General features: G+C 40.6%; 1 protein-coding gene and 2 long non-coding RNA genes across 48 annotated transcripts in view; 2 read left to right on the top strand and 1 right to left on the bottom strand.

Moving 5' to 3' along the window:
- Positions 1-23,212, bottom strand: part of LOC127532133 (zinc finger protein 665-like) — a 123,124-nt gene that overhangs the window by 66,237 nt on the left and 33,675 nt on the right. For 26 of the 46 annotated variants that reach the window (XR_007939394.1, XR_007939395.1, XR_007939393.1 and 23 more), the window contains 2 exons: positions 18,355-20,469; positions 17,534-17,668 (listed from right to left, as the gene is read on the bottom strand). The exons of 7 other annotated variants lie outside the window; for them this stretch is intronic. Coding sequence is in view for 35 of the 39 variants with exons in the window: in XM_051943100.1 (XP_051799060.1) it covers positions 17,534-17,668; positions 18,355-20,469 (2,250 nt within the window). In the remaining 4 variants the exon portion in view is untranslated. Of the gene's footprint in view, positions 1-13,597; positions 17,448-17,533; positions 17,669-18,354; positions 20,470-23,212 lie in introns of those variants that run through there. 13 more of the 46 variants (XM_051943106.1, XM_051943120.1, XM_051943123.1 and 10 more) reach the window with 8 other exon arrangements.
- LOC127532134 (uncharacterized) lies at positions 12,499-14,134 on the top strand. The gene is made up of 2 exons (XR_007939400.1): positions 12,499-13,141; positions 13,822-14,134. It is a non-coding gene; the product is annotated as an uncharacterized LOC127532134 (long non-coding RNA).
- On the top strand, positions 20,484-22,386 carry LOC127532140 (uncharacterized). The gene is made up of 2 exons (XR_007939405.1): positions 20,484-21,844; positions 22,200-22,386. It is a non-coding gene; the product is annotated as an uncharacterized LOC127532140 (long non-coding RNA).

The raw sequence follows: 23,212 nt of genomic DNA, 5'->3' as shown, positions 1-23,212 counted from the left end.
GCATTGAAGAACTGATGCCTTGCCTGAAATACAGAGCACCACTACTGACATCTGAAGACACTTCGACCTGTTGTCATTTAACATTCAGTTGTCTGAGCTTCCAGAAAGATTAACAATCAAAGAGAAAGAAAATGGCTGCAGGAGTTTAAACTAGGGATGCCTCCATAAAGCACTTTTGGCTCATGATCCAAGGTGAGTCATGAAATACTTAGCATCTGCTGATAACGTATCCCTCCATAATACACACATAAGCTATTCAGTCCCTCCAAGATTTCGCGGGCGTTTTTCATGATTGTTGCGGCTGAAAATGCCTGAATTCACTGCAGCTTTTGTAAAAAATTGCGATAAAAGTTGCGATGTTTTAAGCTTGTTTGTTGAGATAAAATTGCGGGAGATAAGGGAAGATTGCTAAAAAGCTGTATTTTTTCCAGCTTGTAGAACATGTTTCAACACTGTCATTGACAATATTTATTCCCAAATTAATTATTTAACGTTCCAACCCATTTCCACAAAAGCTGGCACACCACGGTGGGACATTAGCAGCTGCCAGATATTGGTTTAATATGATGTACCTAACTATGCAAGGGACGACAGGAATTGATGGGACTCAGAAACACCCCCACAATTTAATCAGTTGTTTTTTGTGTCATTTCCGATACGTCCACAGTGATAGATTTGTTGACCGCTGAGGTAGCGTTCATTTGTTGCCATGGTTACCGTGCTGCTATCAGACGCCGTGCCGCTATGAATCCTTAACAAATCTGTGGATCCAAACTTTAAGCCGTATCACTCCCGAAGTCTAATCATTTGGTCCTTGTGTCATTTCTGACCGACCCTGAAAATTTCATTTAAATCCCTGAATCCGTTTTTGAGTGATGTTGGTAACAGAAGAAGGATTCACACACGCTGATCGTCACATAACTCCGGCGTGTTCTTTGGGGGAATAATTTAATCTCATTTACCTTCATTCTTTCAGTGCTCTAACAGATCTGGATGCAACAGTTTCCATCATGGTGATTTGTCTGGTCTGCTGTTCGCTCATTTCAGCCGTTCTAATATGTTCCGTGTTTTTAAAAAAAAAGAGTATCAATCAATTTTGTTTTTCTTTTTTTGTATTCCACCACAATATTGCACAGCTGTAAAACAGTTTAGCTCCACTTTGCTGAAGAACATCAGTGAATTAATTGTTTATCACGGTCTTCAGCAGTAATTTTTGTTGGTAAATGAGAGACATTAGTATCGCAAGTCGGCATCTTCAAACCAGAAACAAGGAAGTGAATTCGGTGATGTACGCGTTTTACGCTTGGACTGGGAGCTGCTATGATTGATGGAACTCACGGGAGGCGAGCCAAAATTGCAGGAAAGTTGTGGTGATTGGAAAAAATTGCAAGGCCGTGCAAAATTGGCAGAGATTGGTGGATTTCGCGTGAATTTGCGCGATCACAACATCGCAAATTCCGAGAGGGACTGGCTATTGTAGATGAGCTGCAGTACCTTGTTGCACCACAGGGTGGAGCTTCTTGCCAGACCCTCAAGATTGTTCTGTGTGTGGACAGCACAAAGCATTGTGGAACCTGAGCTAATAAAGGAGCACTTTGACAGAGACTTATATGAGGCTAACTGACATGAGGCCAACAAGCAACTGATGAGTTAAAGGAGAACTTCGTTTTTTTTCCAACCTGGGGTCTGTTTTCATTTGTCATTTCATACCTGTGAGTGAAGGAGAAAGGAATTTTCGACATTGCTCCAGTATTTAGCCAGGCAGGCAGCTTAGCAGCTCAGCTAGCGAAAAGTATGGGGCAACTACCCCCCCGCGAGAAAGCAAATCTCGTTCCGAAATCTCACGAAATCGCGCAATAGCTCGCGCCAAAACACCGGTGGGGGAAACAGCTATCGCGAGATTTCGGAACGAGATTTGCTTTCAAGCATCCTGAGATTTGGATACAGACCACAACAAAGAGCGATCGCCAGGTAATGTGGAGGTTTTCGTTCACTTCTCATCTCAAGTATGTTGTGGGACACTCGTTGAGACTATCCGAGCCGGTCAGTGTCGGAAAAAAAACATGTTAGGGCGGATTTTGAAGCGGGGGGGTAGTTGCCCCATACTTTTCGCTAGCTGAGCTGCTAAGCTGCCTGCCTGGCTAAATACTGGAGCTATGTTGAAAATTAATTTCTCCATCACTCACAGGTATGAAATGACATATGAAAACAGACTCCAGGATGAAAAAAAAGAAGTTCCCCTTTAAGCTGGGTGTATATTCGTTAAATATCCAACATCCCAGTAGAATATTTAACACTGATGTGATGTCTTTTCAACATTATGTGGTGAGAACGAGTTTGTGTTGGTGCTGATGCTGATAATATCAGAATTACCAATCTTACCTACATCCCCAGATTAACCTGGACAAAATTTCTGTGTCTACATTGGCCACAGTTGTTCAAAACAGCATCACACTAAATTTCACAATATCCAAACTATACAATGCAGAATAGTGTGTACACTGTTGCTGAGACAACCTTTACATACCTTACTGTGGCGTTGACTGAATGCTTTCTTTCTGGTGTGGATCAGCTGGTGTTGTTCTAGGGAACTCAAAGTTCTAAAAGTCTTAATACACTTGTCACATCTGTAGGGTCTGTCCCCAGCGTGGTCACGTTGGTGAGCGACTCCAGTGTTGTTGAAGCCTTTCCCCTTCTGGTCACGGCGGTACGGTTTAACCCTGGTGTGGGTAACTGTATGAGCTTTTAAATTTGAGAAACTTCCAAATAGTTTGCCACAGTGATCACACATCCACACATCATGTCCAGTGTGGATGCGTTGGTGATATTTTAGGCTCTCTTGGCGCTTGAAAGTTTTTTCACAGTAGTCACAGTGGTACAGCTGTCTACCAGAATGGGGGCATTGATGGATCAATGACTGTTCATGTCGAGTAACGGTTTTCACACACTGATCACAGTTGAATGGTTCACCTCCGCTGTGGACGACTTGGTGTGCTGTTAAATTTCTCTTGGCAGTAAAAGTCTTCCCACACTGATCACAGCTGAATGGTCTAACTCCACTGTGAATGAGTTGATGGAGTCTTAGGCTGGTCATCTGAGTAAAACTCTTCCCACACTGATCACAGCTGAATGCTCTAACTCCACTGTGAATGAGTTGATGGCGTCTTAGGGCATCCATCCTAGGAAAAGCCTTCCCACACTGATCACAGCTGAATGCTCTAACTCCACTGTGAATGAGTTGATGGCTTGTTAGATTACCCTTGAAAGTAAAAGTCTTCCCACACTGATCACAGCTGAATGGTCTAACCCGACTGTGAATGAGTTGATGGAGTCTTAGGCTGGACATCTGAGTAAAACTCTTCCCACACTGATCACAACTGAATGGTCTAACTCCACTGTGAATGAGTTGATGGGTTGTTAAATTAGTCTTGGTCTTAAATGTCTTCCCACACTGATCACAGTTGAATGGTCTAACCTGACTGTGAATGAGTTGATGGAGTCTTAGGCCGGACATCTGAGTAAAACTCTTCTCACACTGATCACAACTGAATGCTCTAACTCCACTGTGAATGAGTTGATGTCTTGTTAGATTACTCTTGGAAGTAAAAGTCTTCCCACACTGATCACAGCTGAACAGTTTGTCTGCAGTATGAATGCGTTTGTGAATTCTTAGCTTTGTTGCTGTGACAAAAGTCTTGCCGCATTGCTCACAACTGAGTGATTCATCTCTGTTTGTTGTTGGGGAACCGTTGTTTTCCTCTGCAGATTCCTGATGTCTCACTCCATTGCTGCTTTCATGTTTCTGTAGCAACAGACAAAGACACAAACAGAGGCAGTGACTTAAATGCAACTGTGAAACAAGAAAAGCACTGAACACAGGCGTGTGTTGTGCATGTTTACATTGTGTACAGATACTGAATCGCATGACGTAAATGTAGCGAGCAACAGGAATTGATGGAACTCGGGCACCCTCACAATTTAATCAAATGTTTTCCGACGGATAATTCCCAATAAGCGCCGCGGTCCATTTTGTTGGCGTGTTGGCGAGGCGAATGTTAGGATCGGTTCCTATAGGAACACCCGACGGGGGACACATCGGGCAAAATCACAAGACGAACACTGTTCACGCGACATCGTCCGACGCGGGGTGGGACTGAATATTCGGATCTCAAAATTAATATCCGGATACCATCATCACAACCAGATATCTGGATATTTGGGTCCAGCCCTAAAGATCGCATCACTCTCTTTCGTTATTCTGGTATTTAGCAAACGGAGATCATTTTGGCAATCCTCAATGACCTAAAACAGGAGAAGCGTCATTTGATTTGATGTCAGACATTGCAAAAAAAACAAACAATGTTTTCGTGTCATTTTATACAGTGTAAGTAAACTTCTGGTTTCAACTGTCTGAATTTCTGGAGAAGGAAAAAGGCCTGCAAACTTACAATGCCCAGAAGTATTATTCTCTACCAGAGAAAACACTGATCCTTTCCTTCCTGAACACCTAGCTTGAAAAACAAGACTTTTCCTGAGTTACTTATTGTTATGACGGATTCTTGAGATGTTATTGAGGAAACACACAGGAAACAATGAAGACTCATATCTCAAAAAATATTCACTTAAGAATATTTAGTGAGCACTGGATAATCAACAATGCATGCATGCAGATTCTCCTTTGATCTAGCTCACAACAGTTATCTAAGTAAAGTCCTGCATGCAGCTCTTCACAAAGATGAGAATGCCTGTCGTAACACTATACAGAAGTTTTTAAACGGAGATCTGCGAATATCTGATTGGCCTAAGTTGAGGAAGTTTTGCTGGATGTCTTCTGTCTTCATCCTGTAATCAGAGTACTTGTGTGTGTGTGTGTGTGTGTGTGTGTGTGTGTGTGTGTGTGTGTGTGTTCTTGTACTTGCTACATTGTGAGGACCATCTTCATTTAACTATCAAAGTGAGGACATTTTTACAAAGTGAGGACATTTTGGCCGGTCCTCACTTTGAAACAGCCATGTTTGAGGGTGAAGACTTGTTTTAGAGAACAGGTATGAATTGAGGTTTGGTTAGGGTTAGGGTAAGGATTAAGTTTAGCCAATCAGTTGTGATGGTTAAGGTTAGGGTAAGGCTCTAGGAAATGCATTACGCCTATGGATGTCCTCACTAAGATAGAAGTACAAGATTGAGTGTGTGTGTGTGTGTGTGTGTGTGTGTGTGTGTGTGTGTGTGTGTGTGTGTGTGTGTGTGTGTGTGTGTGTGAGTTTTAGGTTACAAGGTAACTTAGGTGTGGTTTCTTGTGAAAGGATGAGCTTCTCTGTCTGTCTGTGCTCAGATTTTAAGTTTTTATCTGTCAGTTCTTTTGCAATGTTTTAACAGTTTCCTTTTAAGAAATCTCACAATTTGATTCTTTAAGCGTTGCCCTTTGTGCACGATTCTTTTCTTGACCTCTCATTACCTCTTATGCATACATGTGCTTCTGCAGGTACACCGAGCCAATTTTTCTCAGAAATAAAGCAACTTCAATCTTTAATGAATCGAACCGTTTGTTCCATGTCTATTTCTGTAAGCGACGCCTCACAGGTGTGTTTGTTATCTTGAGATCTTCACTGCAGCGGAACGCTATTTTTGTGGTTAATGTGGTGTTTTAAATGTCTGAGCTGTCTCCTCTGTTTTTTGGGTGTGAGAGGTCAAAGCTGTGGTAACACATCATGAGCACACAAGTAACAAAGTTTATAAGAAATAACACAATAATACAGTTTAACTATGTTATGGGAAGTTGTGGTTAAATGTGATTATATAAAGATTATATGAATAAGAACCAGCTTAGTAATATAATTTGACTACATGATAAGATGAGTTGCGATTAAAGGTGATTATATGCTGATCAATTGGGTTATGATCGATCGAAATAACTAAATAGAACATAATAGAATATTGATTAAATGTGAAATAAGAAAATATTTCCCACATTATCTACATCACCATGAAACACATTCACGTAATGTTTTAATAGCAGTTAATTTGACATTAAACAAAAGATAAACAGCTTCCTCGCTGTCCACCATTTTATCCTCTGTTGAGCTGCCTCTGCAGAGCTTCATCTCTCCAGCCAACGTTACCTGGCTTTGCTTGGATCATCGATCCAACTGGAGGAACTTTAGACATTCCAAATCAGAAATTAATGATGATCATACTACAGTGATGTTTCTCACGTTTTGTGAAGAATCCATGTTTCCTCCGTTGTTGAGCTCAGACAAAATGGGTGACAACGTTCCTCTGCTCCTCCGTCAGACTCTCCTCCTCCTGTCAATCACCTGTGACATCAAACACATCTTCATTAGGATACCACCATAGACTGTATATAAAGATGGACGTAGCGTCTGGCTCCAAACATGAAACCAACACACAAGTGCCAAAAACACCTAGGGCTGGGTGATATGACGATAGATATCGTCTGGACGATAGAAAATGTCTATTATTTCATGTGAAGATCTATCATTTATATCGCAGTGTCGCAAAACACGCTTTACGGCAGTATTTTACGTCACCGACGTGCCTTACGTCAAGCCCAGGCACGCGGTCATAGACTGGTGTTGCCAACTTAGCGACTTTCTCGCGAAATCTAGCGACTTCCAAAGCGTCCTAGTGACTTTTTTTTGTCAAAAGCGACTAGCGACAAACGGGCTGCACAGCGGCGTAGTGGTTAGCACTTTCGCCTTGCAGCAAGAACATCCCCGGTTCAAATCCCGGCCTGGGCCTGGGATCTTTCTGCATGTTCTGCATGTTCTCCCTGTGCATGCGTGGGTTTTCTCCGGGTACTCCGGCTTCCTCCCACAGTCCAAAAATATGCTGAGGTTAATTGGTTACTCTAAATTGCCCGTAGGTGTGAATGTGAGTGTGATTGTGTGTCTGTATATGTAGCCCTGTGACAGACTGGTGACCTGTCCAGGGTGTCCCCTGCCTTCACCCGAGTCAGCTGGGATAGACTCCAGCACCCCCGCGACCCTAGTGAGGATAAAGCGGTGTGTATGGATGGATGGATGGATGGATGGATGGATGGACTAGCGACAAATCTGCCATTTTGGAAACTGACAGGAAAACTCGGGTCAGGTGCTGCTGTGAGCTCCTGCCCGTCCCAAAACACAGGCTGTCACTCCAGTAACCCCGCAGCAGTCCCAGTGTCTGATAAGAGGAGACGCACGCACATCACTCCGCGGCCAGACGGCAGATCAATCGCGCATGTGCAAAGTCACTACAGATCCCATCCAGACTTACGGAGCGGGATATAAATGAAAATGTTTCTTCACTGTCATACTAAAATAAACCACAGCATTTAGCCTCTAGTTCAAAAACATATTTAAGGTGTTTTATACTCACTTTTGGTCTCTTCCACAACGTTATTCCTCTCTCCTACAATGTTGATTACAATTACATGCAAACTGGGAAATATGGAAATTAGGAGATGACGTCATTTAGCGACTTCTAGCGACTTTTAGGACAGCCAATACCTACTTACGCGGCTAAAACAAACAGCTATGGAGGAAGACGGTGGACTGAACTCAGAAGAACAATTTAAACAACAAGATGACGAACAACCAGCTCAAACTGACGAGCTTGTACCTAAAAGAGGGGGAACTTCTGTCATATGGCGGTGGTTTGGATTTAAAAAGACCGACAAGGATCAGACTACCTTACTTTGTTAGGTATGCCGCTGCTATATCGTGATGTATATCGTATCGGGATATAAAATAAGCTATATCGGGATATAAAATTTTGGTCATATCGCCCAGCCCTAATCACACCGTCCGCTAGGGTTGGCTCCAAAAAGCTCTGGCTCCATAGACCCCAATTCATCACAGGAAAAAATAGAATTTGATAGACTGCTTTTCTACAGCTCATGATTTGTTTTCGTTAGTTTTCATGGTCAAAATGAGAGCTCAGGTGGCCGAACTTAAAATAAATCAATATTGAATTTTTTATAGAGCGTTGAAGTTTTGCGAGGTCAAGGGGCGTGGCTACTTGACTGACAATCCAGTCTGGAATAATTGACAGATCCTATGGAGGAGGCAGCCGAGATTCTGTTTCCCTCGTTTGGATTTAATTCTGATCAAATAACTGTTGGTTTATTTATCGGTGGAACATCAGAACCTTTTCCACTGTCCGCCGGTCTAGCCTTCCTTACCCCTTAACTCAGGGCAATTCTAGACTCTATCTGCCTATTAGAATTTCACCGAATAGGATTCAGCAGAATGATTAAGCTGAGGTCGAGGAATTCTCGCCTCGGTTCTTACCGCCTTACATTCAAACGTCTTACCCCTCTTATCTCGATAAATACTCTCTTACTAAGCAGCCCTCTTTGTCGTAGAGTTGATTTATCGCGGCACCTTTCCTCTTATGACTGCTTCCACTTAGTGATATTCCGAGGTTCGTTTTAGAGGTTTGGAACGCTAACCTTAGGGGTAATGTTTGATGAAGTCCTTGGACCAAGCAACCTTTAAGAACCATTAGATCTGATGCACACAATAAACTTAACTTTTTACCAGTATGAGGAGTAGGTGAATCTTAAGAAATCCATAAATCTTCTCTTTAAATCATAAGGTTTAGACACAGTTTTATCCATTTAACACATACACCAGTTACACAGTAATCATGATTTTAAGCACATACACAGATTACACATACATTTGGATGAGGAAATCATAGCCATATTTGAAATTAGACCCGAACACAGCCGGTCACTCTGGAATTCCCCAAACTTCCCCAGTGATGTCTTCATGCATGATTCTGCTTTTTTCTGCACGTACACAGCGCAAGAGATTACTTCAGTTCAAAACACATTCAGTTATAGATAATCACTTCTTTTGATCATTCTTTCCTAGTCTAAACATATAGAAAGTCATTTTAATCATTATTCCATCAAATCAACAGTCTAGAGTTTATACTTCAGTAAGCATAATCATATGGTTAACTTATGTTTTGTCATTAGATCTTTATTTATCTGCGTAGAACCTCTGTTACCTTAAGGCCTGGTTGCTTCTGGGACCTCAACATTTGTACTCCACTTGACACCACAAACAGTTTTTCTGCCTGTTGGCTTGTTTTAACCAGTTTTGGACCTTCGGCTGATTCTACCAGCAGACACTGAAAGGACTCTGATTGTTCGGTAAGAGTTTATTTTCTTATCGGTGCCGCTTTTCATGCACTTTAATGTCAGATATAATGTGTGCCATGCATTCCACATGTTGGTGGAGTTTATATCTGTGTGCGTTGACCAGAGAAGAACAGTACATATTAGCTTTAACATTAGTGATGTTTACCGAGCTAGCTGCTCAGTCGTAGCCTGATTAAAGCTAACGTAGCATTAAGCTAGTCATGTTTGCAGAGCTTAAAGTGAGAAAAAATCCTGAGCCTAAACTTCTAAGATACAATCTATAGTGTGAATAAACGTATTTAAATGTGTTTTAAAACTCACTAAAACACAATATATATGAGATTCTATTAATTCAGAGCAAATATGAGGTCATCTGGTGGAAATGATGCCCATTATGAACCCACTATTTTATTGTTGCTCAAATGTAAAACCTTACTTGGCCAAAACTTAAAGCATTTTATAAAGTGCCTCAAGTCAGATTTTTTTGTGTTGATGTTTCAATACCACATCACTATAACTGCAAAGATTTATTTTTGTCTAAAGGGGAAAAACCATGAAAATCAAGTACATGTATTATTAATAACTTTTAATAATTTGTATCTCTTCAGTAGATTTAACAAGAACTCAAAACACCAACCACAACAAAACTGCTACAAAACTATGCTGCTTTCCTTCATAAGGCACAATTTTTACTTACAACATTATCTCAAGTGTCAGTCTCAAGAGAATATTAAGTGCTTGGAGAATACTGTTTGAAAAAGTCATTTCTTTTTCTTTTTTGCTTTGTTTGTGAATTTTCTGAACATTTTCTTTTTAACATGTTGTTCAAAATGTTGTTTGTTGAAATAAACTGCAAAACACAGACAACAGAATTAACTTGTTTAATATTCTCGTTCCGAAATCGCGCGAAAGCTCGCAAAATCGCGCAATTGGATTGGCCGGTTTTGGAACGAGATTTGGTTTCTGGCGTCCTGAGATTTGGATACAGACCACAACAAAGAGCGATCGCCAGGTAATGTGGAGGTTTTCGTTCACTTCTCATCTCTAGTATGTTGTGGGACACTCATTGAGACTATCCGAGCCGGTCAGTGTGGGGCAAAAGCACGTTAGGGCGGACTTTGACGTGGGGGGCCAGCTGCCCCATACTTTTCGCTAGCTGAGCTGCTAAGCTGCCTGCCTGGCTAAATACTGGAGCTATGTCGAAAATTCATTTCTCCATCACTCACATGTATGAAATTACATATGGAAACAGACCCCAGGTTGAAAAAAACCGAAGTTCCCCTTTAATCTGTTTCCTAGTTCAACCGTCAGAGCAGCAGGAGACGCATTAACTGCTTCCTATAAACATTATAAAAGTACTCTGATGATAATGTTGAAGTTCAAGTAGACTAAAAAATATATATTTTGCAGGTAAATTATGAGCACCATCTCAGTTCACTGAGAAAATGATCATTTTAGATTAAATCTCCAAGAGGCTTTAATGTAACTGAAGCTGATCAGTCTGTGCGCTGAAAGTCTTGAGCTCTCATTGAACTGACCTCAGCTCCCACACAAAGAAAGACACCAAACCATAAACTGGTTGAAGACAGTTCACGAAGCTGTGGGGGAAAATGTAGAGAGGTTGTGAGCGTGAACCTACCAGAAGATGTGTGAGAAGTTCTTGTCCCTCCAGATGCCGAAGAAGACCTCGAAGCGGACGGACTGTGTTTGCTGGAAGCGGCTCAGCAGCAGCTCACAGTCCGTCTTCACCCGTTTCCGGCACAAATCCACGTCCACATGGGTCAGTCAGGACAGACCCATAAACCATAGACTGTATATAAAGATGGACGTGGCACCCGTGACTAGTGATGGTCCTCTGATACCCGAGGCTTCAACACATGCGCGGTAGCTCATGAAGCAATCGTATCGAGCCACTGTGCCGACGCTTGATTTGGTCATGTGACTCGTGACGTTTGAATCACGTCAGTGACGTTTGAAGCACTCAACTGCTTCGAATCACCCGATTGGTTCGGTTTGTTTTGTGAATCACTTGGCGGGACTGAGTGTGTTCCGGGATAGGAGATCCCAGAGTGTCGTTTATTTGACTGACTTTCCGCAGAGTTGGTTGGTTTTTTTGCTACCGTTCGTTGCTTTGACAGTTAGTAGTGTATAGCTAGATAGCTAGCTAGCTAGCTAGCTAGCTAGATAGCTAGCTAGCTAGATAGATAGATAGATAGATAGATAGATCTGCAGCAGGAGCCAATCAGGATAAGGTCCTGTGTATGGCATAATTTCCATTTGCTGCCTGATATCAAGGTAACTACGACTGTTAAAAAAACGATGGCCATAACATCAGAGGACTGGGAACTGATTTGCACCAAAGCCCACACTCAATCAATCAATACCTGATTTAAATTGCTATAATACAAATGGTTGTTGAGAACATATACTACACCACTTAAATTAAATTAACAGCAACATCCCAGATTTATGTGTTAAATGTAATGAGGCAAACGGAACTTTATACCATTGTATGTGGGATTGCCCAAAGGTTAAAAAAAATTCTGGGGGAAGACTTAACAAACAATAGAGAATATTATTTCTAAAAATATTACAATGAACCCTGCTCACTTTATTTTGGGACTTTATCCAAGGTGACATAAGTACACCAAGAGTGAGCGTATAATAATAGATTCAAGCCTCCTGCATTCAAAAACATTACAACATTTTTTTGGAAAAAACTTGCATACCAAGATTAGTAGACTGGGTGAGGCAGATGTTAATAACCTTTCCTCTAGAAAGAGTGACACATGTACGAAAAGGGAGACAGGATTTGTTTGAGAAAGCGTGGGGACCCTTTATTGCTTTTTTGAAATCCATGAATTTAACAGATGAAAGTGATGAGGTGGAATGAACAGCTGTGATGTAAACCTCGTGGAACTGCCAGAATGAGAGGAATGACAGGATTACCAGCTGTTCTGTATTTATGCATTTGCATGTATGAGAACATGTTAATTTCATTTTTTCTTTTTTCCCATCTTTTTCTCTTCATTTCCTTATTTTATGAGGATCTGTTTAACGTGCAAGTACCACATTATGGTTAAAAATATTTGCATAACTGAGTAAGTCTTGTAAGGTATACTGCAATGCATATATGTACCTGCATACAAAAACTGTTAATACATTGTTAAAAAAAATCATATCCTGTTACACAAGCACACCCTCTTTACCAATTAACCCAAGACATACTTTGCCAAAATCCATAATATAATCTGTATTTGCACCAGCCTCATGTGAAAATTGCATCAGTCTGTACTTATAGAGCACATCTCATGAATGTAGCAGCACCGTTTAAATGTTTCATAACACAGAATATCAGTGAAGAGTATATAGGGTTACAGACAGACATGGCAGATAAGAAACAGGCTCTTCAGTAGTTATTGTCATTATTATTGCTGGTAATATTATTATTATTGTAGCCACTAGAACAGATACAATCATCTAATGTAGTGAAACAGGAACGTGCATGGCGAATCAAATCCAAAACAATCCATGAACCAATCAGAAACATGAATCAATTGCACTTCATTTTATTGACCACTAGATGCCCTACTCGAGCACTGAGTGTCAGTGAAGCCTCGAGTAATGAAGCAGGTATTGGATAAAGTGTTGAAGCTTCATCAAAGCCTCGATCTCCCATCACTACCCGTGACGTCCCCGTTAATTTCGGCACTGAACAAAATGAAGCCTCTTCCTTGTTGACATCCTCGATTTTTGGAGCCAGTGACGACAGCAAGGGCGGAGCCGGAGAGCAGTGATTGGTCAGACTGGCTGACAGCCGAGGACTTCCTGTCCCGCCCTCATTTACGGACTTCTGCTGTTTACCGAGGCTGCTGCTGCTAACAACGTTAGCTTCCAAAAGTCGAGCTAAACTCCACAGGAAAGTCATTTTTGTAGCTAGTTGTAGTCTTCTCCACATCTGGACAACATCACACATAAAGCAGTGAAGTTACTGTAAGTTAACATCAGACTGTGTGGTTATGAAACGAACATACAGTGCTGGAGACACAAAGCAGACATGGTCACTGGAGAGAGCTGCCTGAATATAAACATGTTCTAACATCGTGTTTTAAAATTGTTCTGTAAATCTGAAGCCAGGTTTCCTGAGTTAGTATTAACACTGATGCTAAATCAGGTTAGTCAGTGTCATAAACTAGTTAACTGTTAGCTGTAGCTAAGTGTCCTGCAGGTCACAGCTGATCAATCATAATGGATCAATAACTGCTGTTTGAATCAACAGATATAAATACATCTACGTTTCTGTTCCTCACAGAACTGTTACTGATGAATGTTAATCTCTCCGTTCAGTTCTGAGTTCATATCTCTGTTCTTTGCTTCAGTTTTTTTCTCTCTAACAGTGTACGATCAGATAACTGTGGAGCTCACGTTAATGCTAATGATACATTAGAATCAAACAGAATAACCTTTATTGTCCATCTAAGGCAGTAAAATGTTCTGTGGCCTCAACCAGGAAAACAAACATTTCCATAAGATTAAAAGATAGGACAAAACGCAACACTCTATTGTGATCCATTCAGATGCTGATGTGTTCACTCTGATATTTAATGTTCCATCAGTTGGAATGAAAGAACCTTGGAGATCTTTTTCTCACTGTTCGTGTCTTTTCCTTCCAGTCTTGTTCTGGATCATTGGGAACATCTGGTCTGATGGACTGAGAGCTCCAGAGAACATGAACATCCAGCTGTGGTTGTCTGAAGAGTCTTCTCTCCTTCATCACTGATGTCCTCCTCATCCTTCCATTAATAACAATAATGCTGCAGATTCAGCTCCTCTCTTCAGAATACAACTGGTCTTGTGACTGTTCAGTTTTTATACATCAATGTCAGCAACACATTATTTATTTCATGTGTTTAAACATCTTTACAGTTCAAAATTGTTAAAGAACGTAGTTTTTAAATGTATAATAAAGGAAATAATGAAGCTGTTGACCTGAATGTTCTTTTAATGCTGCATATCTGATATGAATAATAGCAACATGTACTCTGTGTTGGGGAAAAATGATTCACTTTCTCACGACTGAGGTGTCCCCTCAGCTGTTAGTTTATGACATCCCAAATGCCGGTGCATGAAGTTAAAAGTTATAAATGGAACCTGTGAATACTAAGAACAGAGAATAATAAACTGCTTAAACAGTTGGTCTGTCCTTCTGTAAGTGAAAGCTGAACAGGAAGTGGTTCACTGAGGATGTCGTCCATTCAGTCTCCTTCACAACCAGATGAGGTTTTCCTTCTGTTGGCTTCACTCAGAAGATCCTCACAGTGAACATGAGACACCTGAGATGAAGAGAGACATCACAGCATAGCATTAACAGAACTGAGAATAACATTAAGGGTCACCTCCGGTCCTAAAAAAAAATTGTTATTGGTATCTTAAAGTAAATCCGTTGTTATGAATAAAAGAGTGTACATGAATGAACACTGGACCTCTGACTTCACCACGCTGTATGTGAACTTTAACATTGTGTGAGGAACAGATGACTGAAGAGGGGAATTCGGTTTTTCCTTTCAGCTGAATATGGAACTTAAGACGATTAGAATTTTGATTTTCATACTGAATTACTGAAATATATGATTGTTTCTGTCATTGTTTTGGTGTTTGTTGAGCAAAAGCATTGTGCAGAAATTCTCTTTCCAGCTGAAAAATAGGAGTGTTGTTCAGTAAAATATGGGAGTTACACACTCATTGATGATGTCATACGGATATCTAGGAGTTGTTTGGGTTAGGTGTTCATCTCCATTCTCTCTTCCATGTTTTATGCCGTATGCGGTCCAACTCGTGTTGGAAAAGGAGGGATAGATGAGATCAATCAACAAAATCACAATGGTTCTACCAGGATTTACAGCTTAGCAGAAACATTAAGGTCTCCACAGATATGAATTCATTATACTATCAAAGAAGGATAGTTAGGAAGATTTAAATCTTACTATCAAAGAAAAATGTGAAAACATGTTAAAACAGGGTTAAAATGGCACGATGCTCTCCTAATTATGCCAATTGTGCTGCATCCAATCCTCAGCACTGCAAATTTGACCACAGGACTGAGCCTCCATGAGGTTCTCATGGGTCAGCCTATGTTCACAGTAGCTAATGCAACTTTGACCACACACAGTCACTCTGCTATGGACCGAGGAATGAATGGCTGAGTATGTGAAACGTCTAACTGAGATACTAAGACAATTTCATTTGCAGGTCCCTGAACCATCGGAGGAGCCCATTCCTGACTTCTGGTGTTTCACATCACATCGGCTGGACAATGATCCTGTGTGTGGTAATTATGCAACTAATCTTAAACTCTTTCCTTTTAGGGGTTTATATGTCAACTGAAGAAGAAAACCACCTGTTCAGCTAAAGATAAAGTAATGCATTTTGTGTCAGAGTCTAAACAGACACGCACCAGAAGTAATAAGAACATAATCTAAGTAAGTGTTGGATGTATCAACATATGCCTAACTCCATGTATTCTGCCATGTTGTTGTTTGCATTATTTGTTTGGCTGGTCGATAGGTCTGTTGTTTGCTAGACCATTTGTTATACTGTGCTAAAACTTTGTGCTAAAGAACCAGTGGATGTGGATTTAAATGAAGCAACTAAAGGAAAATGTAATAACCCGTTTAATCCCACTGGCAACAGTTGTTGCCGCTCATTTTTCTTTTAATTTTTATTCTCTAAAAGTGTTGTTTTGGCTTTGGACAGCTAATGCAAGTTTTAAAATCAAAGAATAGGTTGTCTCCTCTAAATTGCATCAATTGCGTCATGTAACTAGTGTGAATGGTCACATGACTAGGCCTCTTTACTTCTTGCCTGCTCCGATGGAAGGAGATGTCTGCCTCAAACTTGTACAAGAAGAATTTATTTCAATACCTTAACAGATATAATTGAGATATTTTGTACATACATTTTTAAAGGGTCTCCTACTGATATATAATAAGAATTTTATGCCTGCATGCATCTTTTGCTCATAAGAAGAGTAAATGTAAGCATGGCAACATCTGTTGCCGCTAGCATAATACATAGTCTAATACATACATACATAGTCAATACATAGTCCATGCAATCAACCAGATTTTGTGACATATGGAGGAACTTCAGCAGACAGCATGAAACAAACTAAAGCAGACCCTGTTGATTTGTTCCTGCTGATGTATCCTCTAACTCTAAGGGTGTTCACAAGATGATGCCATACACAAAACAGCTATCAATTGCATGAAAGCATTATGTACACTCATTGCCTGGCCATGATGTTAGAGTTCAGTAAATAGTCAATCGAAGCTACTGTCACAATGTAAATTTATTTTATTTTTGTAAACTATGGTCACTTCTTATTTTGTAAGATCAAACACTCTTAGCTCTATGGTTATTAAACTGTTTTATGAGAGTGTGAAACGCAGTAATTGCAAAGTTGTCAATTTTAGTTGAGTTTTATTCATTGCTATAGTATCTTTATGTATCTTATAAAGTTGTGAACACAATTATATCCATGCCGAGTTATAATATATTACACTAATTAGTGTTAATGTTCCCCTTTTTTTTAAAAAAAAGGTGTAAATAGGTCAAACTGAAGAATGTGTGTACATTTTGACAATGCAGTGTCCCACTGGCAACAATTGTTGCCAAGTATAAAACCTAACTTTTCACTGAAAAAGTCAACATGAAATGAAAAAATGTATACATGCGATGCGTTAGGGGAGTCTAAGGAGTAAATTACATACACTTATTTTGCCGGGAAAAATTTGGGATTAAACGGGTTAATGAGCATTAATGAGCAAGACAACACTTAACAGTGCGTAAGCTACAATTTTATTTTTTTTTAATGAAGTAAGTTCATACCAGATTTTCGGCCTGCTCCCTACAGCAGTGCACCAAAGTACAAAGAGAAAGTCAAACCAAAGAACCTTCTTCAGTGGACTTCAGAGTCTCCACATGTCTTCTGCTGAACTCTAGTCTAGATATAAGAAGAACTTTTCTCGACAGAGTCTTTCACTTTGTCGCCATTAAAGCTTTGACTGGTGAAAAACAGACAACAGTTGTTGTATCAACAGTCTCTCCCATCTCAGCTTCTAAAACTTGGGAGTATTAGGTGTCTTGGTGACCTCTCTCACTTCTATCGCCCTTGATCACTCATTCTTTACTGGATTAAAAGCAATAACAAGGGAAAAACTTCTAAGTGGGGTGAATACTCTTTACAGGCACTGCACTTGCTGACCCTTTATTTTTACTTTGTAGTTGAAATTATGGAAACCTCGTCAGAAAATAGAAATAGAGGGATGATTAAAACATGATCAATGGAGTGCGACATTAACGAAGACACTAAACAAGAGATTACACCTGAATTCTGTGGAGCCTGATCTCAAGGACTTTAAGTTTGTGGACGACTTCAGGAACTTGGACTGAACCCGGCATAGGGCAATCTTCTTGGCAGGCGTTCAGTTTGTGGTCAGTGTGCACATCTGTGCTGCTCTCCTTGGAAAATAAACAAACAGAAAAACACAGTGTAAGTTAAAGTTTCCTGCAGCATTGAAGAACTGATGCCTTGCCTGAAATACAGAGCACCACTACTGACATCTGAAGACACTTCGACCTGTTGTAATCTAACATTCAGTTGTCTGAGCTTCCAGAAAGATTAACAATCATATAGAAAGAAAATGGCTGAGGGGTTTAAACTAGGGATGCCTCCAGAAAGCACTTTTGGCTCACGATCCAAGGTGAGTCATGAAATACTTAGCATCTGCTGATAACATATCCCTCCATAATACACACATCAGCTATTGTAGATGAGCTGCAGTACCTAGTTGCGCCACAGGGTGGAGCTTCTTGCCAGACCCTCAGACTGTTCTGTGTGTGGACAGCACAAAGCATTGTGGAACCTTAGCTAATAAAGGAGCGCTTTGACAAAGACTTATATGAGGTTAACTGACATGAGGCCAACAAGCAACTGATGAGTTAAGCTGGGTTTATATTCGTTAAATATCCAACATCCCAGTAGAATATTTAACACTGATGTGATGTCTCTTTAACATTATGTAGTGAGAACGAGTTTGTGTTGGTGCTGATGCTGATCATGTCAGAATTATCAATTATCTTACCTACATCCCCAGATTAACCTGGAGAATAGTGTGCACACTGTTGCTGAGACAACCTTTACATACCTTACTGTGGCGTTGACTGAATGCTTTCTTTCTGGTGTGGATCAGCTGGTGTTGTTTTAGGGAACCCAAAGTTCTAAAAGTCTTAATACACTCGTCACATCTGTAGGGTCTGTCCCCAGCGTGGTCACGTTGGTGAGCGACTCCAGTGTTGTTGAAGCCTTTCCCCTTCTGGTCACGGCGGTACGGTTTAACCCTGGTGTGGGTAACTGTATGAGCTTTTAAATCTGAGAACCTTCCAAATAGTTTGCCACAGTGATCACATATCCACACGTCATGTCCAGTGTGGATGCGTTGGTGATATTTTAGGTTCTCTTGGCGCTTGAAAGTTTTTTCACAGTAGTCACAGTGGTACAGCTGTCTACCAGAATGGGGGCATTGATGGATCAATAACTGTTCATGTTCAGTAACGGTTTTCACACACTGATCACAGTTGAATGGTTCACCGCCGCTGTGGACGACTTGGTGTGCTGTTAAATTACTCTTGGTAGTAAAAGCCTTCCCACATTGATCACAGCTGAATGGTCTAACTCCACTGTGAATGAGTTGATGGCTTGCTAAATGAGCCTTGGTAATAAATGTCTTCCCACACTGATAACAGCTGAATGCTCTAACTCCACTGTGAATTAGTTGATGGCTTGTTAGACTCCTCTTGGTAGTGAAAGCCTTCCCACACTGATCACAGTTGAATGGTTCACCTCCGCTGTGGATGACTTGGTGTGCTGTTAAATTTGTCTTGGTAGTAAAACTCTTCCCACACTGATCACAGCTGAATGGTCTAAGCCCACTGTGAATGAGTTGATGGAGTCTTAGGCTGGACATCTGAGTAAAACTCTTCTCACACTGATCACAGCTGAATGCTCTCACTCCACTGTGAATGAGTTGATGGCTTCTTAGGGCACCCTTGAAAGTAAAAGTCTTCCCACACTGATCACAGCTGAATGCTCTCACTCCACTGTGAATGAGTTGATGGCTTCTTAGGGTACCCTTGAAAGTAAAAGTCTTCCCACACTGATCACAGCTGAATGGTCTAACTCCACTGTGAATGAGTTGATGGCTTGCTAAATGAGTCTTGGTAATAAATGTCTTCCCACACTGATCACAGCTGAATGCTCTAACTCCACTGTGAATGAGTTGATGTCTTGTTAGACTACTCTTGAAAGTGAAAGTCTTCTCACACTGATCACAGCTGAATGGTCTAACTCCACTGTGAATGAGTTGATGTTTTGTTAGTTGAGACTTGGTCTTAAATGTCTTCTCACACTGATCACAGCTGAATGGTCTAACTCCACTGTGAGTGAGTTGATGTTTTGTTAGAAGACTCTTGGAAATAAAAGTCTTCCCACACTGATCACAGCTGAATGCTCTAATCCCACTGTGAATGAGTTGATGGCTTGTTAGATGACTCTTGGAAGTAAAAGTCTTCCCACATTGATCACAGCTGAATGGTCTAAGCCCACTGTGAATGAGTTGATGGACTCTTAGGCTGGACATCTGAGTAAAACTCTCCCCACACTGATCACAGCTGAATGGTCTAACTCCACTGTGAATAAGTTGATGGATTCTTAGGCTGGACATCCGAGTAAAACTCTTCCCACACTGATCACAGCTGAATGCTCCAACTCCACTGTGAATGAGTTTATGGCTTTTTAGGGCTCTCATCCGACTAAAACTCTTCCCACACTGATCACAGCTGAATGGTCTAACTCCACTGTGAATGAGTTGATGGCTTGTTAAATGAGCCTTGGAAATAAATGTCTTCTCACACTGATCACAGCTGAATGCTCTAACTCCACTGTGAATGAGTTGATGTCTTGTTAGATTACTCTTGAAAATAAAACTCTTCTCACACTGATCACAACTGAATGCTCTAACTCCACTGTGAATGAGTTGATGGCTTGTTAGATGACTCTTGGTCTTAAATGTCTTCTCACACTGATCACAGCTGAACTGTCTGTCTCCAGTATGAATACATTTGTGAATTCTTAGCTTTGTTGCTGTGATAAAAGTCTTGCCGCATTGCTCACAACTGAGTGATTCATCTCTGTTTGTCTTTGGGGAACCGTTGTTTTCCTCTGCAGATTCCTGATGTCTCACTCCATTGCTGCTTTCATGTTTCTGTAGCAACAGACAAAGACACAAACAGAGGCAGTGATTTAAATGCAACTGTGAAACAAGAAAAGCACTCAGAGAGCGCAGTACTTGGCCAAGACTGCTCAGTCGTCGGATCACTTCCGACAGATGAAATTTTTAATAAAAATTTACCTTGGGCTGAACACAGTTGTGTGTTGTGCATGTTTACATTGTGTACAGATACCGAATTGCATGACGTAAATGTAAATGTAGCGAGCACCAGGAATTGATGGGACTCGGGCACCCTCACAATTTAATCAACTGCCTTCCGACGGATAATTCCCGATAAGCGCCGCGGTCCATTTTGTTGGCGTGTTGGCGAGGCGAATGTTAGGATCGGTTCCTATAGGAACACCCGACGGGGGACACATCGGGCGAAATCACAAGACGAACACTGTTCGCGCAACATCGTCCGACGCGGGGTGGGGCCGAATATTCGGATCTCAAAATTAATATCCGGATACCATCATCACAACCAGATATCTGGATATTTGGGTCCAGCCCTAAAGATCGCATCACTCTCTTTCGTTATTCTGGTATTTAGCAAACGGAGATCATTTTGGCAATCCTCAATGACCTAAAACAGGAGAAGCGTCATTTGATTTGATGTTAGACATTGCTAAAAAAAACAAACAATGTTTTCGTGTCATTTTATACAGTGTAAGTAAACTTCTGGTTTCAACTGTCTGAATTTCTGGAGAAGGAAAAAGGCCTGCAAACTTACGATCCCCAGAAGTGTTATTATCTTCCAAAGAAAACACTGATCCTTTCCTTCCTGAACACCTGGCTTGAAAAACAAGACTTTTCCTGAGTTACTTATTGTTATGACGGATTCTTGAGATGTTATTGAGGAAACACACAGGAAACAATGAAGACTCATATCTCAAAAAATATTCACTTAAGAATATTTAGTGAGCACTGGATAATCAACAATGCATGCATGCAGATTCTCCTTTGATCTAGCTCACAACAGTTATCTAAGTAAAGTCCTGCATGCAGCTCTTCACAAAGATGAGAATGCCTGTCGTAACACTATACAGAAGTTTTTAAACGGAGATCTGCGAATATCTGATTGGCCTAAGTTAAGGAAGTTTTGCTGGATGTCTTCTGTCTTCATCCTGTAATCAGAGTACTTGTGTGTGTGTGTGTGTGTGTGTGTGTGTGTGTGTGTGTGTGTGTGTGTGTGTGTGTGTGTGTGTGTGTGTGTGTTCTTGTACTTGCTGCATTGTGAGGACCATCTTCATTTAACTATCAAAGTGAGGACATTTTTACAAAGTGAGGACATTTTGGCCGGTCCTCACTTTGAAACAGCCATGTTTGAGGGTGAAGACTTGTTTTTAGAGAACAGGTATGAATTGAGGTTTGGTTAGGGTTAGGGTAAGGATTAAGTTTAGCCAATCAGTTGTGATGGTTAAGGTTAGGGTAAGGCTCTAGGAAATGCATTACGCCTATGGATGTCCTCACTAAGATAGAAGTACAAGATTGTGTGTGTGTGTGTGTGTGTGTGTGTGTGTGTGTGTGTGTGTGTGTGTGTGTGTGTGTGTGTGTGTGTGTGTGTGTGTGTTCTTGTACTTGCTACGTGGTGAGTACCATTTTCTGCATTTAACTATCAAAGTGAGGACATTTTTACAAAGTGAGGACATTTTGGCCGGTCCTCACTTTGAAACAGCCATGTTTGAGGGTGAAGACTTGTTAGAGAACAGGTATGAATTGAGGTTTGGTTAGGGTTAGGGTAAGGATTAGGGTTAGGCGATCAGTTGTGATGGTTAAGGTTAGGGTAAGGCTCTAGGAAATGCATTACGCCTATGGATGTCCTCACTAAGATAGAAGTACAAACATGTGTGTGTGTGTGTGTGTGTGTGTGTGTGTGTGTGTGTGTGTGTGTGTGTGTGTGTTTTAGGTTACAAGGTAACTTAGGTGTGGTTTCTTGTGAAAGGATGAGCTTCTCTTTGTCTGTCTGTGCTCAGACTAAGTTTTTATCCGTCAGTTCGTTTAACCTAGTTTTAAGTGATAAAATATAACTTATTTAATAATTATTCAACCACTGATAGGGCAGACTTATTAGTTTATCTTTATTATCAATGCACAGTTTTCTTTGTTCATCTTCTTTTAACTGTTTATTTATAATATTGCTGGAGTTGGTTTCTGTTAAGTGTTACATGTTATTTATTCTTCAAATATTATATTTTGTTGCAATGTTTTAACAGTTTCCTTTTAAGAAATCTCACAATTTGATTCTTTAAGCGTTGCCCTTTGTGCATGATTCTTTTCTTGACCTCTCATTACCTCTTATGCATACATGTGCTTCTGCAGGTACACCGAGCCAATTTTTCTCTGAAATAAAGCAACTTCAATCTTTAATGAATCGAACCGTTTGTTCCATGTCTATTTCTGTAAGCGACGCCTCACAGGTGTGTTTGTTATCTTGAGATCTTCACTGCAGCGGAACGCTATTTTTGTGGTTAATGTGGTGTTTTAAATGTCTGAGCTGTCTCCTCTGTTTTTTGGGTGTGAGAGGTCAAAGCTGTGGTAACACATCATGAGCACACAAGTAACAAAGTTTATAAGAAATAACACAATAATACAGTTTAACTATGTTATGGGAAGTTGTGGTTAAATGCGATTATATAAAGATTATATGAATAAGAACCAGCTTAGTAATATAGTTTGATTATGATGAGTTGCGATTAAAGGTGATTATATGCTGATCAATTGGGTTATGATCGAT

Source organism: Acanthochromis polyacanthus, chromosome 22 (assembly GCF_021347895.1).
Source record: "Acanthochromis polyacanthus isolate Apoly-LR-REF ecotype Palm Island chromosome 22, KAUST_Apoly_ChrSc, whole genome shotgun sequence".
NCBI lineage: Eukaryota > Metazoa > Chordata > Actinopteri > Pomacentridae > Acanthochromis > Acanthochromis polyacanthus.
This window is presented reverse-complemented; position numbering and strand designations above follow the sequence as displayed.